Genomic DNA, 16,190 nt, shown 5'->3' on the forward strand with positions numbered 1-16,190 from the left:
GATGTCCTTCATAACCTTTCATAATTGTACCATAGCTGTTATAATTGGTGCAAAACGAGTTGACAATTTTCCACTATAAAATTAAATAAACCAACAAGAAGGAATGAAAACATTTTAACAGTAAAAAAAATCAATACTTTCCCATCTACATTTTCAAAAAAGCCATTTCTTTCAACCAGAGTTCCTATGTTAAAACTAATTTGCTAGTTTCTCTATAACAAGTGATTCACCTACTTTAGTTATGAAGGGGCAGCACTAATTCTGTAGTTTTACACACAAGATTCCTCTATCAACTATATCAATCAGGAAGTGTTATCACAAAATACTCCCTCCCTCCTCATTCTGGAGAGAAAAATATTTGGCATTAAAGATTTGAAGCCAAATATCAAGATACTAACCAGCAGAACTATAAAATTGACTTTAAAACATTGAAATACTATGTACAGTAATACTTTGTTTACACTACAAAACGCATTTCTCAATTTATAAAAATATTATTTATGCCATAGTGTACTACAAAGCTTGAAAAATGTTTCACCAAAGCAGCCTTTACAACTCTAATGTTTCCTGGGGAGGGGGGGGGGAAATAGCACAAATTTCTAATACAAGGGTAAAAAGAAACAATTTGTTACCCACTTTTTTTGTGTCCTTTATACTGTTGCGACTTAGACTTTTTCTTCTGCTTGGATGAGCTTGACTGGCTATCTCTCGATGCTGAAATATATGTTTTTATAAAAAAATAGAACTGTATTTTAATACAACCTGGTGCAACATGTTATATTTTGAAATAGTTTGCATTTAGGAAATATACTGCTTATGAAAATAAAATGAGAATGCAGTCATAACAAAATCCTCCATGCATGATACTTCATGCTCCTCTCGAGAATGACATTCTGGATCTTCACTGAAATAGGAGTCTTTTCAAGTGCTTGAAACAGCTATGTTTAAATAAATACATTTTGTGTTTGATGACATAAGAGTTTATCAGAAAGCAACCAATGATCCCATTAAATGCCTGAAATCCCTTTTCACAGCTCCATGTGTGCAATAGTAATCATGCCAGCAGCAAAGCTCTGCTGATTAAAAGCTTTCTTTGGGGATTTCAGGGTGCTTCATGTACGAGTCACTTGCACCCTGACATTTCCTTCACTAGCAGAGGCCAGACTCTGTTATCTTTGGGATTCCTTCTGGCTCTACTATTCTCTGATTCTATGAAATCACTTTTAATCAGTGGTGATTTGCCTTAGATAGCAGCAATTTACTGGTAATGACATAATCACAATTACATATGTGGAGCTGTGCAACAAGATTTCAGGCCATGTGTATCAAAAAGAGCCACTGTATTTACTGTTTTAACTGTAACACTATAATGATACCATTAAGAGACTGTAGTGAATGAGAAGTGAAGATATATAAATGAAAAACTATAACTGTGGGATAAAAAGTATAGCAAAAGTGCAGAAACAAACAAGTGAAAACCACAATGGCAAAAGCACTCAAGTGGAAATAATAAAGAAGAATTTCGAAGTTAGGTGGATGAAGAAGAAAAACACAGCCACAATAAGGAGAGAAAAGGAAAGGAAAATTTACTTGTTTAAACACCAACAGAGCATGGACAGAGTTCCTACTCCAGTTCTCTGAAGATGCTGGCCACAGAGACTGGCAAAACGTCAGGAAGAACAATCTTCAGAACACGGCCAAAAAGCCCAAAAAACGCACAACAACAACCCAACAACAGATGAAAAACCAAACACAGAAACAAATCTATTGAGGGAGGGGAAATTTCACCACAGGAGATTGGTTACACTGCAACATATAAGGGCTACTTACATGGTGATGCAGGAGGCTGTAGTTGGTAACCAGTTAGTTGACACCACCCTACAGGATATAAGTCAGGAGATTCACAGTCCACCCATTGATCATACTCATCTTCCCAGCCATCAAAATGTATCCTCAAGAGGCGATGGATAATGCGAGTTACGGTGGCCACACATACTAGACGAGGTTCCATGAGATCCACAGCTTCCAATTTCATTGCAACATGAAACCCATGGTTTGGAACTTCCTAGAAGAGGGAAACAGAGCAATTAGCTTAGATTGTATGTGAAAATCAAAGCTTTTCTATTACAATTTCTCATCTCTCAAAAAGTTTTTCTCTCTGCTCTTATCACTCCCATACTAACGTATGAGTCAGCACAACACTGGCTTGAGGTCAATCAGAACCTTTCACCATAAATACAATCTGGATATCCCAAGAAGAACTGAACTACTATTAAAGGGGGTCATCCTCCTTCACTTTCTATCTAGTGAAAACAGGACAATGAGATAAGGGTAGGGGGTAGCGCAGGAGTCCACAGATCTGTATTAGAGACAGGAAAAAAAATTGTTACAAAGAGGAAAGAACAGAGCTCCAAGATCCAGCACAAGAATCTGTTCCTAGTTCGTAACAGCCAGTCCCTTCTTCAGTTTTTGCCAATATATTTATTCTTCTACTTAAGTCCTCACTTCTACTACTTAATCCTCCCCCCTTGCTATGAAGTGCAGAGCAACTAGAGTTGGGCTTTGACTAGTCAGAACTCACAGAAGTGCCACTGATTCAGTGGGGCTAACAATCAGATTTAGGCCTGCATTTCTAACTGCATTGCCCTCCCACCTTGGAATAAAGAGGCGAGACGCAGGGAGTGGGGTAAACTAGGGCTACAATTTAATGAATAAAAATGTCAGTAACTTTTTGGCCTCAGAACTAGGGGCCTGCAGTAGTGCAGGCTACTGCAGGCCCCTGGTGCTCAAAGTCTCACTGGACCCCTTCACCAACCTTATATGGGAGAGTCCCACGCCCCGTTGTCACACTGACCTTAAGGCAGCATAACCCCGGCCGGCAAAAGATCAAGATCAACTTTTGCCCTCTGCTGGTTCTTGAGAGGCCTGCACATGTCCCTGCCGCCTCCATCCCATGTCCCTTGAAAAAAACTCCTTCAAAATACAATTTGCACACACATGAACACACACACACACACACATGCCACAGAAGACTGGGGGGGGGGAATATTCAAATACAATTCTGCTACCCACCACAACTCTGTTAAGCTTTTTCTAGGCACCAGAAGTGACCTGCTGACCACTTCCCTTTTTCACATATATATAAAAAACTGTTTTAGACCTAAAATAGGTGGGGCAGAAAACTGTACTTAAGCAGTATTATCACACCATCCAGAGACATCAGGGTGAAACTTGTACTGATGGAGGGAGTATTTTTTTTATGGCGTTGGATGCTCAGGGAACATACTCTGCATGCCCTGGCAGGGCGACATGTCATCTGTGGACTGCATGTTGCCTATCCTTGCCTTATAGCATTCAAGTAGCTTTATTCCAGTGCCAGACTGACCAGCCTAGAAGAGCACATTATCATTCTTCTCTACCTTAACCATCACAACAATCCCTAGTCTCATACTAAGAGTAATGGAGGTTACACCTGTCCCTGCCAATTTGGCTTGTTGAGCTCCTCTGAACTCAACTACTCAATGATCTAAAATCACCAACCACATCTACAAAAGACTATGCAGGGCATATCTAGTCATTTTGGTTCATTTTCTGGGACTAGGGGCCTCTTTTAGCTGGGGGGGGGGGAGATTTTTCCTGAACCAAAACTGATGTTTTTAAAATCATAAGTGATTCTGGAGCTTCAGTTAGACACATCTGGCCATGTCAGACACGAACATGTTTTTCCTATGGGAAAAAAATCTCTGGTACAAAGCTGGGATGATTTTAGGCAGCAAAAATAACCAGGAGGACTGCATACAGGAGGACTGCATATAGAGAAGACAGAAGGTACCTTCCCTATATTTATTTTAAGAAGCTTCCATAACAAGACCCAAAGTCATTTCCATGTAGGCAGCAAACGTAACAAGAACACAAAGTATAGGTAAATTCTACTTAATAATCCATTCTGATCTATATGTCATCTTACCTTGTTAAAGAGCTTCACAGGGGCTGCTACTGAACCCGTTTCCCTGAGGTAGTCAAACCATTTGAAAGGTAGTTTTGCATAACCTACAAATCAATAGCTTTTATGTAACTGCAGCATAAAAAGATCATTGATCAGTATTTTCAACATCAATACTGGCAGTCCCACTCTTATGTCTGAGGAAGTGGACTTGTCCATGAAAGCACATATTAAAATACAGCAGTTAGTTTTAAGATGCTACAATGGTTTTGTTTTTCTTTATTCTTTTATTTTTCTTTTGTTTTTGCCTGATATATCTTATTTAACCACTGTGACGATAGTGGGAGGCAAGGGTATACATTTCCTTAAATACTCAATCTTTTGAACTTGCTATACTTACATAGCTGCCCATAACTTAGGTTTGGTGCTTTATCACTGAGGCACAGGCCCTGCCTCTGCAGAAGCTTCAATGTGCACAAAGGGGCCCTAAATGCATCCACAGAGCTCTAAGTGAGGGGCAGCTACAGTCACTTAGATGTCAGAGAGCTTTGCCTCTATTATAAATACAGAAATTTCTGTCACCTAGTGGCAGTTCCACTCAGTTTTGGACACTACACACAACCGCTTCTGAATTAGTACAGTGGTGCCTCGCACAACGGGCGCCTCGTAGAGCGATGAATTCGCTCTACGAGGCCGTTTTTGCGATCGCAAATGCGATCGCAAAACGGTGCCCGTATAGGCGGGAAATCGCAGAACGAAGGTCGGTAAGCTGCTCGCTTACCGACCTTCGCTTTGCGACCCGCCGATCAGCTGTTCCGCGGCTTCAAAATGGCCGCTGGAACAGCCGAAAGGGGCCGGGGCGCAGCGTTTTCACGCCCTTGGTAAGCAAGGGGAGCGCGCGAAAACGCTGCGGAAGCCCCGAAATAGCTGCGCGCAACCATTTCGGGGCTTCCGGCAGCGTTTTCGCGCGCTCCCCTTGCTTACCAAGGGCGCGAAAACGCTGCGCCCCGGCCCCTTTCAGCTGTTCCCGCGGCCATTTTGGACCCGCCGGACAGCTGATGGCAGCCATTTTGGCGCCCTCGTTGTGCGAGGGGAGGGCGCGAAAATGGCTGCCGGCCCCTGGGAAACATCGCACAACGGTGAGTATTCTATGGCATTGGAACGCATTAAACGCTGTTTAATGCGTTCCAATGCCTTTTTGTGTTCCGTAGTGTGATGTTTCCCACAGCGAAGGTTAATCCGGAACGGATTAACCTCGCTGTGCGGGGCACCACTGTATTCCATTGTAGCTAGAGAACAGATACACTGTTGCTGTCCTACTTTTAAAAAAAACCTGAGCTGCTGCTAAGGATTCACTTTAACAAAATATAAGAAACAGATGTTCTACAATACAACAATTGTCAAACGAATGAACAACCAATGCTTCAGGTTATGTTCATTACTCTTCTATAACAAAGACAGGCTATTAGACGCTAGGGTGTTTCAGTCTCCAAACTGCCCCGAAAAGTCAGCTTTGTGTTTGTGGGGATATCTGTATCTAGAAGAATCTAGATTTAATGTATTACTGAAACATGTGTTGATAACTATATAGGAGGATGCTCATACTAAAAATATGGTTAAGAACAGTAAGGCTATATACATCACCTCAAAGTTATCACATTCCACATAACCATGCTTGACACCTTCCACAATGCCATTCATTATGCACTTCCTCTTTGATTCCTTGAATTCAACTAATGCGGCCATTCATATGCTGTGCATTCATCTCCCTCCCTCCCTATACAAGCTGTCTTGTCCAAATGGCAAACATTTAGAAGGCTGGGTAAGTGTCTTCCTTTCTCGTAATGGATCATCCAATTCCTCATTCTGTTTCTCAGAATGACAACCAACCAAATACCTCTGGGAAATCCAGAAGCACGACACAAGGTCAACTTCAAATTAAATACTGATTCCAAAGAAGCTACATAGGAAAGAATTGGTTTATTTCAGATACTACTGAAATAGTACATATCTATTTGCTGACTGGGTAGCATCTGGTTGCGGAGCCAGGGGAATGGAATCCAATGCCCCACTGTGCCACACAAGAGAAAAATTAGCTTATGTAGCCTTAGGGAAATTGTACAGCCCCAGAGCTCCTCAGGAGGAGGGAATAATAACTTCCGAGATGCTCTACGCTTAGAAAATCCTGGAAAGCACTGTCATAAGTCAGGATTAATTGTATACATATTTATGATAAGAAAGAAATACCTCGGGGTGGAGTTAGTTCTATCATGTTGATTTCACAGAAACCAACAGGGAATATAGAAGGGGAGGTGGCATGGTAACAGAACCAGTCAGACCCATCTGCCGCTTCAGAACCATCAATTCCAATCATAAGATATCCATCTGCTAATACCTAGAAATACAAAACATATCAATAAAGCAGTTTAAGAAGGAAAAGCCAAGAAGTTAAGAATAATACTTTAAAAATTCAAGAGGAAGTCACTTGTGTAGACAGCCATTGCATTTGACAATGTATGTTAGCCAAACCATAAAACCATGCATATAAATTTTATAGAAAAAGAAAAGACAACCATAATGGCCACAGGGGAAATAAAAAACAAAAAACGAAATCCCCCACAGATTATAACATTCTGCAACACTAGCCAGAATCCTATTTGGATATACACTGGCATAAATGTAATTAGCCTTTTCCCTAGGAAGCTGGGCTGAGGGCGAAGGCCAGGTCTGTTTGCATGGATGCCTTGCTGAGTTTTTTTCCCTGGGCTTTCTTTTTGTCTCCTGAGCACATGGCCTGGGGGTGGGGCCTAGGGGTGGGACTTCCTGCTTTATAAGAGCGTTTCCCAGGACCCAGGAAATTTTGTATCTGGCCTTAATATGGTAAATAGGAAAGCCAATTAGATTTGCATAAGCCAGGGAGTCAGGAAAATTTTAAGGATCAGATCATACTTTTGCACTATTAAAGAGCAGGCCGGGTAGGTGGGGCTTGTCAGCCATGGAAGGCAGCCCATCTAGGAGAAGGAAAACTCCTATTTCAAACCTCCACTGCCTTGTGGCTATATCCACTCATGGAAAAGGCTTCAGGAGTTAACCTCGAGGCAAAATCCGGAGCTGGAGTCCCGAAGGCAGCATGTGTCGTTCTGCCAACTCCTGCGACATTGCTGGAACCAGTTGTATTGGCTCTTGCCTTTCCACTGGATCATTTCAGCAATGTGGAGAGGGGGGATCTGATGCTTGGGTAACAGCCTATCCTCCATATTACCTTACCCGGGCTTCATGCTCTGGAGAGGACACTCCTCGATTCAGAGCATGTTACCATAGTCTCTTGAGACTGAAGGATGCCTATATATAAATGTAATTACATAAATTGCAGTACTGAATTGTTGCTAATTAATGAGTTGCTGTTCACATTCCTAGTTGTTCATCATTTGGTGAATGACTATGAAAACAAACCATAACTAATTAATTAGCATCAACTTGTCACCATGATTTACAGTTACACTTACAGTTCTGCAATTTCGCAAGAGGGTTTTGGCCATTATTATTCAACCCATACATATGTACCACTCCTGACCCCTTATAGATATTGAGGGAGTAGAAGCAGACCACAGCACTGTGCGCTTCCTTTCCTCTCCTGCTCAAAGTTCGCCTCAGTAGTCTTAAACACAGATCATACTAACTACAGTCATTATAAATTTAGGATTAAAAACCCAGATTTAAATAGTTTCAACTCCTAGTTAACAGTTAACTTAGACCAGCATTAGCTGTGCTCAAACGCCACAGTAAAACAAGCTTTAGCCTTAGTTAAAGGTGAGAGGTGAAGGATGACAGAGTTTGCAATTCATCAGCCCAATGTGACTAAGACTAGAAATATTACAAATGCACTGGTGTTTAATAGAGAACAATTGTATTGAGTATTCACTATACAACTAAGTTTATTTTAGTGTTTAGATTGAAAGAGTTATGTTAATACTTCAGGCTCCTATTAGGTGCTGCATTTCAAGTATCATATGGGACAGACCTTCAGAATCTAATCCACCTAACATCTTTAGATGGGAATAGTTTTAGTAAGGGTGTGTAAATAACTCACTTGCTAAATCATCTCCTTGGTTTCAGTAGTACTGTAAATATGTTAGGCAATTTGGTTCCAAGTTGTTATTGATCTACAGACCTACTTACTTACTTTATTTAATTTGTTTACCGTCCCATTAGTGCAGACGCACTACTCTGGGCAGTTTACAATCAGATAAGACAATAAAACACACACACACACAAAGATGATCAAGGTATCAAGTGATGGAAATATAAAATGAAATATAGCACGGGCACATGCACATAATGCAACCACGGGAAGACAGCATGCTACACATTTATTCCATTTCAATAATTTAGATTTTTAACAACTTTGTTGATTCTGATTGCAACATGAATATAGTATAAAAATGGCCACCTCAACTTCCTCATTCTTATCTCCCCAAACATATGCCTTTACCTTTCTAATAGTTGCCACACATATTGCAGAAAGATTTAATGGATCTATGGCTTCCAACTTCATTCCCTCCTTGAACCATTCTCCACTTGACTCTATTTCTTTTACCTAAAGAAACCACAACAACCTCCTCAGATGGCAAGCAGGAGAAATACAAAACAATTAAATATAATTTGCAGCAAATGAGAGCAAACCAATCTCTTCAAGAATTACTTCTGTACGCACCAACCAATAAGTAAATATTTATAATCTTCCCATGGCAGAAGTCAATTTTTCTCCATACTGATAGATCACAATGTTATCTGTTAGCTTCTCATATGCCAGTTCTTACAAATAACTTCTTCCATCATAAATGTCATTCTCTGTAAAAACATCATACCTTAACAAATAAATGTGGAGGTGCATCAAAGTAAGATTCCTGTTTCTTTGTGATATCTGCAAAAGAGACAGACGATGGGTGGGAGTAGAAGAGTGAGACTTCTACCTCTTTATTGCTTCAAATACATAATTACTTAAAAATTATAATGCTTCTACAACAAAGCTACTCCCAGGCACATATTTCAAGAGCTGTGATGAATAATAGTGTGGTACTTCTCATGTGTTTGTGGAAAACAAGCAAGTTATCCATTAAAATAGCATCCATATTTAAGTTGCTGTTATCCAAAAGGCATCTGGCTGGATAGCTCAGTGGTTTACGTATCTGGCTGTGGAGCCAGAGACTGTGAGTTCAATTCCCCCACTGTGCCTCCTGTGAGTACAACCCACCTGTGTGGGTTGAGTATTCTCTGAGTATTCTCTACCTGGAAAACCCTGAAAAGGGCTGCCATAAGTCAGAAATGATTTGTCGGCACACAATTATTTTTATTTTATTATTTAAAAGAAGGATATGATGCGATTCAGTTAGCACCTTTTTTGCCAGGTGAGCTTACCAGATCTTTTGAACCGATGTCCTATACTTCGAGACCAACCAATGGGATGGATGAGTGGGCTATACATATGGCACCAAAAATCATCTGTTTTGTCTTCACTTTCTTCATATACTAATCTTAACCTGCCTCCAATTACGTTGTCTACAATTGCTACCCGTGTTCGGCAGAGGTGTGTTTTATCAACAACTTCTACTCTCATAGAAGGCTTGAAAGGATACTGCATGCTTTCTGATACCTGAAAACAAAGCATTGTGGAGCATTAACACACGTAAATCGTTAAATAGATTTTTTCCCATATTATTTCTATATATATATATGATTTGCCATGGCCTGGGTTGCCTTGGGTAAATGCCTGCTCCTCTGATGTTGTGCTCAGGAGGGGCTGATTTTCTTAATGGATATTGCTGTTTGTTCAGCAGCAATTCTTGTGCAAGCGTTGCACCCCTGCATTATCACCCTGTTGAGGATTGGTAGAAGAAAACTTCATCCCTCCTGCCCAAATCTGCCCCTCCAGAAACTGCACAATGATCCAGAAGATCACCAAAGATCTGGCAGCACCACTTTCCATGAGGAAAAAAAATAGGCATGATCAGCCCTTGGAACCAGCCTTACCTTCTGAGAGAAGTCAGGGGGAAGAGTTTTGGCACCAGTGAGTCGTTTCACCAGGAAAGTTTTCCAGTTCATATATTTGTGTTGAATAGCTGTTGGTGTTCAGAGAAGAAAACAATCATTGTTTCGTTGCATGCATTTTGAGTTTGTTGTGAGTGATCATGGCACAATTTCCCGATTTCTGCAGATAATCAACCTGCATTATCTACAAGTACACCAATGATTTTGGTAGCCCCACTACAAGGAAATGATACCTCCAGTTCTGCACACATGTGATTAATATATAATGCACACAACAGTGATACAAGGGAAGATATAATCCCTATTAAAGTGTTTGCCTGGACACACAAAGGGCTAAATGGCAGTGCAGAGTGGGTGTCAGTGCACTCATTAACCCTACCCCAGATGTCTCCACATATCTAGAAGCATCACAGACCTTGCCATTCTGAGTACAAAGGTCTGCAGGAGGCTTAACTGCAGTTGGCTAAGCATCATTATAAAGCTCCCATGACAGTAAACTTCATAAAGTAGGGTTCCCGATAATAGGAAATCTGTAACTGATTTAGCCAAATGGTGTTGCAAAGCCCTCTGCAAAGTCTGCACTCAACATTCAAATGTCTAGAGTAATTCTGGATGGGTAGGAACATGCATGGCGGAGCTAATGGAACAAAGACAAGGAAGGGGAAAGAGTTTTAAGATGCACTGGCCAACAAGCAAAGATCATGGAGTGATACCGTTTCCATGCCACCTTTTTGGCCTACATGTCAGGAAGTGAATACCTACTGTACAAAGTGTTACAGACACTGCCAGAGCAAGGTCACATTTCAGAGGCATTTAACATAATATGATAAATACTGTACAGAGAAAATATTATAGCTGGAAGATCAACCCATTACTGCTAGATTTACATACATCGAGGTGGCACTAGAGGTTTTCCACTGGTTGCACACCAGCCAACTGGATGGATATCAGGACCACAGATGTTGCACCAGAAGTCCAGATTCGAATCACTTTCAAAGCCTTCGTATCTTAATAAAGCATTGTAACCTGAAAGATAGAAAAGTTGCATCCTAGTTATATTAGTTTTGAGGGAACAACACAGACATGTCAGCATCACATTTGCAAAGACTTCCAGAAGAAGGGAAGGGATGCAGGAAGTGCTCTCCAAATGCTGCTGCCTATTCCGGGTTTGAGGAAGAGAGGGTGGTCTCCTGTTTTAGAGGCCAAGAAAAATGGGGAAGGGGAAAATAGTTTAAGGTGCATTGGACAACAAGCAAAGGTAATGCAACGATATTCCTATTCACTAAAAGTATGCACAGAAGATCCTCTAAATATTAAAGCTTTTTCAAAAATCACATTGGATGATCAACATATTTGACAAAACTGTCCATGCCACTTGATTCTTCGACCTGGCCAATTCTGAAGCTTTTGTAATTCAAAGGCAAATACATACAATTCAGAGCAAAAAGAAATGGCCTCAAAACTCACTAGTGTACAGTACTGATTATCACCTTGCTCCAAAACAACCAGAGGCAGTCTCACAAACTCTGTGTATCATAAGTGCACACAGATATATATGCATTTGCTGTATTTCAGACTGTGCCAAATATAAATGTAAGTTTAAAGATCAACAGATACAATTGCTGTGTATCAGTCTTTGAAGAAGGGGAAAGGCCCTACTAGTAGTTTCTGCATTGCTCAATATAGCAAATGCCACTATGTTGGATTATTAAACCCTGCTTCAGTATCCCTTATAGCTAGAATTTTAAAGATTGCTGATGTCACTTAACAGAGATCTCCTGTCTCTAAGCAACCCAATGATCATGTCCAAAGTCATTCTCCAATACTACCATGCATTTTGTACAGATGTGCTTAATAACCTCAATAGTTTCTAGACAATTAAGTTTTAAAATACATTATGCTACACAAAATTAATAACCTGCTAATTTCACAATCCCAGCAATCCAAAAGACTTTGGTAGGTAGGCTGCAGTCTGTGTTAGGGACTTCTACACGTACTCCTTCGGAGATGTCACCCCAGCAAGTCCCCATAGGAGCCTGCAACACAAGTTGGAAACATAAATACATCACATTCCATGTTTTATAAACAATGCAGCAAAAATATATACTAATACTTCCCCCACAAACAGTGTGACAAGCACGCATTTAGACAAACTACCTAGTTACTGCTAACACAACTGGCTTACCTTTCCTGATGACACTAAATCCCTATTTCCTTATCCTGAAACCAGTGTGGTATTTTTTCAGTAATCTCATAGTAAAAACCGAATTCTGTGCTTGAAGACATGCATTTCATTAATAGTTTGTGTACATACTCCTCTTACAAATGTTCTGTGAACAGAACAGTAGGTACAACTTTCCTTTGCTACAAACAACCAGTGTGAGGGAATTCGTGTACTTCCATTTAAAAAAAGACTAGTTAAAATCACTGCACCTACGACATGCATTCTTTGCAGATTGCAAGTGCTGCAGGAATGAAAAACATATTATGGAGAAAAGATAAGTAACCAAATAAAAAATCAGTTTGTCATCATACTAAATTTAAATCATGAAGCATGCCTCTGAAGATGTACTGAATACGCCAAAATCCTATTATATATTCCCATCCCCATAATGTCAGCAGCATAAATTTCAAGAAGAAACTATTACAAGTTAAGAAGTCAGAGTTGGCATTTCCTATCATATACTGAGTCAAGCAATTGGTGTGTGAGAAGAAATGGCTACTTTAGCTTCTTAAGCAATGACAATTCAATTGCTGAAAGTTGTGCTGCTGCTGTTATGCTAGTGGGCAAAAGTAACAGGATTCTGGCCAAGGTATTTTAAACTGGGGTAATATATGAATCATGCCTTAAAAAGTGTGTGCAAGTTGGAAAAACTTACACCAGCTCATATTCAAACACTCAAATTTGTATTTTTAAAATTATACTTCAGAAGCTAGAAGTAAAGCAGACTGCTTGTAGCCAACATAGGTGCAGCAACAAATAATTCCAGAACAACCTAGCTTACTTTTCTGGCAAGTTAAATAATCCACATGGACATATCTAACTGAAACTGGTATACAAAGACACTAAAGTTTTAGCACTGTAATCCTAAGAATGTTTATTCATAATTAAGTCCCACTGATCCTAGTGGGGTTTACTCCCTTGTAGGTATGATTACCACCAGCCGAAAGAAAGTTTTATTATAGTATGTTTCTTTTCTGGTGTACACACAGATGAAACATTAGCACTGATTAGAAATAATTTAGAGAACAGAAACAATAATTTGAGGTTGTCATGTTAAGAGAGAATTCAGTTCACAGAATTCTGCAGGATGTCCTTCTGAGTAAATATGTTTATAATCTGATGGCAAGACCTATACATAATGCTTAAGAAATATTCTTTCTCCTTTGCTGCCTACTTTAAGAACTGGTAGCAAATATTTCTGGCTTTCAGAATGATGTTTCAAATACTCTTGGTATATTGCTGTACTGCCAAAATCAACAGTAAAGTTATTATGCAAATTATCTACTACATAACTAAGATAATTCCGAACATTTTGTCCTTCTATCAATTTTAGGAAATTGTGCCCCACAGCAATTTAAGAGAAATGACCTTCTTTTGATCTATACATTTAGGACAAATCTCTTTTTATGCAAATACACCAACTAATCAGCATTTCATATTAAACATTTATAACCAAGACCTTGCTATATCAGATCATTGGATTTTTTTCTTTTCTTTTCTTTTTTTTGCTATATGGTTCTTAGACTATACTTCTGTTGTTGTTTTGACTTATTTACCATCCCATAGTGCCAAAACACTCTCTGGGCAGTTTCAACATAATTATGTAAACAACACTTTTGCAACACATCAAATTCCTAAATTGCAATATCCTTAGCTTCCAATGAACTCTTACTTTGGGCAAATTTGTTAGATCTAAGTGTTTCATCAAGAACACTTAGTGCATGGGGAAAATAACTATTAGTGCTAAAGGCCATACAGGGCATTTTTAACATCTGAAGTGAAGCAGGATCATCATGCAGTTGATTTTTACCTCAGACAACCAAAGGAGGAAGTTTGCAGCTTCTTACACAACACTCTCAGATTCCTGAACTCTTTCTTTTTATCTCTGTTCATCCAATACCAAAGTTTGACCCACCAGGTTTCAAGGATGTGGATTGGTATAGGGGTATAGCAGAAAGTTAAACTTGTCCTTGTCTGTGAAGATAGCGGTTCAGCTAGTTCCTCCTACACCAATCCATATGGCTCTCACTTCTGAAGAAGACAGCCATAATGGGTATGGATCTCATGGCCTTCAAATGATGGTATACAGTATAGTCAGTATACTGTCTTATCTCGCACATTATGTTTACTAGCAGAACCATAAGCGTACAGATAAGAACAAGTTTACCTTTCAGACTCATGAAGAAGACATCCACCTCGGGATCCTTCCCAATAAAAGGAAGGTCTGCCTGGCCACCACTTTGATCCAGCGCACACTCAGGAGGAATTATCTTTGAATGACAGCTGCCTTCCCTGCAAGGTAAGTTGCAATCAGGAAGGTCTTGATGGGCGATGTCCAGACTCATGTAAATGGGCTTCCCAACCCCCAAAAAGTCTAAGCCTGATACACTTAAGTATTGCTTCTGGCTTTCCTGAGAGTAGTAAAAACATGTGGCAGTAAAGTCTTCAAGCCTTCAAGGCTTCAGAAATATCTTGTAAATATGAATGCAGATGCAAAATTTCCTTTCAGAGGACCAAACAAGGTGCAACTGACGTTCAGTTATCTTTTGCATGTACAGTGAGAACAACCTAGAATCCATTCCATGGGGCTTCTTCCCCTTCCCTTTCCAAGTGCAGCCCCTCTTTCTCCACTACAGCCAATAAGCCAACTGGAAATATTTCAAAAGCAGCTTGTGATCATCATGGTCAGGTGAAGCTGTTCCTTGAAACCAAAACAGAAAAAAAGAACACTGTATATTTCAAATTCACACGCTCCTCTGGACAAAGTGCACTATTTGCATTAAAAGCCAAGGAGCAGGTAATAAACTAGCATTAGTAAACCCATCAGTGCTACCTAGTGCAAAAGAAAAGGATGTCCCTTAGCTATCTGCTGATGGTTTTTCGGCACAGTTAAACTGAAAACCCTTTACAAGATGCATTTACTCAGAAGCAAGTTCAACTAAGTTCACTGGTGGCTGTTTACTATCCAGTTTATTCTGTATTATAAGAAAATAATGCCAGCAACACTGATGTGTGTTTGTCCTATGTGCAAATGTTACAATAAATATGGTCAGGCCACCATCTTGAGCAGAAGTGAGCACATTCTGTTGGTCCTGCACAGAGAATCCTGATCCATTAAATTTCTCATCTGACAGTTCCGTATCCATACAATGTTCTAGCCTGTATAAAAAATTCAGCAAAACCTGTGTGCCAAAAATAAATCGATATTCCTCTTCCCTGCTGGAAGACAAAGTAGGCCACAAATTTTCAGTTCACCAGGTTATGACTATGTTTACTGATGAACTGTTTATGTGTCTTAATAGAAATCATGCAGTTCTGCAATGACATTAAACCTAAGGAAAGCACAAGACACTGATAGAGGTGGATTTATGGTTTACTTAGAATTAACCCATTTCTTTAAACCAACAATGTTAAGATGGCAATAAAAAGAAGTCAACTACCATTCTTTGTGGAATTTCTGGATGCTATTAAGAACACCAGACAGTTCCCACAAGGGGCCGTCTGTGATTTCTACAACCAATGGGATGTGCTTTGAACTAGGGTCAAAGCAGTGAAAGCATGTTTACCCTTGATATCAAATATAACATACGGCTATTACACATAGCCTTCAGTGTTGATTAATTTGCAGGGGCCATGCAATGAGTTATATTTCTGAACATCAAATATAAATTGCCTCAAGCATGGAGACTGGAATTAAAGTATGGCTGAGTTGACAGGCTCAATCAATAGCAGATTATAATGTAAAACTGAATTAGAGTACTGCCCTTGCTAATCATTCAGTGGTGCCTGCATAGCTATCTATAGCTCAATTTAGGGAACACCTTAATACTACCCATTGTTTCTGCTGTAAGTGGGCATCTTCCAGTGGCACAAAGGCAACATTTCTGTTCCCAGAACCACATAACTGCCCCAAAATGTCAAGAACCCAAGGGAAAGGAAGAAACAGGCAGAGGCCAGCCCTTCCCTTTGTTGTTG

At 39.9% G+C, this 16,190-nt stretch overlaps 1 protein-coding gene across 8 annotated transcripts in view; it reads right to left on the reverse strand.

The window, feature by feature from the left end:
- MBTD1 (mbt domain containing 1) overlaps nt 1-16,190 on the reverse strand; it is a 43,827-nt gene that overhangs the window by 11,035 nt on the left and 16,602 nt on the right. For 7 of the 8 annotated variants that reach the window (XM_020814816.3, XM_020814797.3, XM_020814809.3 and 4 more), the window contains exons 6-15: nt 11,910-12,027; nt 10,883-11,017; nt 9,974-10,062; nt 9,362-9,596; nt 8,812-8,867; nt 8,436-8,540; nt 6,191-6,338; nt 3,968-4,050; nt 1,831-2,065; nt 637-714 (exon numbers count right to left, since the gene is read on the reverse strand). In XM_020814816.3, coding sequence (XP_020670475.1) covers nt 637-714; nt 1,831-2,065; nt 3,968-4,050; nt 6,191-6,338; nt 8,436-8,540; nt 8,812-8,867; nt 9,362-9,596; nt 9,974-10,062; nt 10,883-11,017; nt 11,910-12,027 — 1,282 coding nt within the window. Of the gene's footprint in view, nt 1-636; nt 715-1,830; nt 2,066-3,967; nt 4,051-6,190; nt 6,339-8,435; nt 8,541-8,811; nt 8,868-9,361; nt 9,597-9,973; nt 10,063-10,882; nt 11,018-11,909; nt 12,028-14,382; nt 14,512-16,190 lie in introns of those variants that run through there. The other variant, XM_020814832.3, reaches the window with a different exon arrangement.

Source organism: Pogona vitticeps, chromosome 2 (genome assembly GCF_051106095.1).
Source record: "Pogona vitticeps strain Pit_001003342236 chromosome 2, PviZW2.1, whole genome shotgun sequence".
NCBI classification, from domain to species: domain Eukaryota; kingdom Metazoa; phylum Chordata; class Lepidosauria; order Squamata; family Agamidae; genus Pogona; species Pogona vitticeps.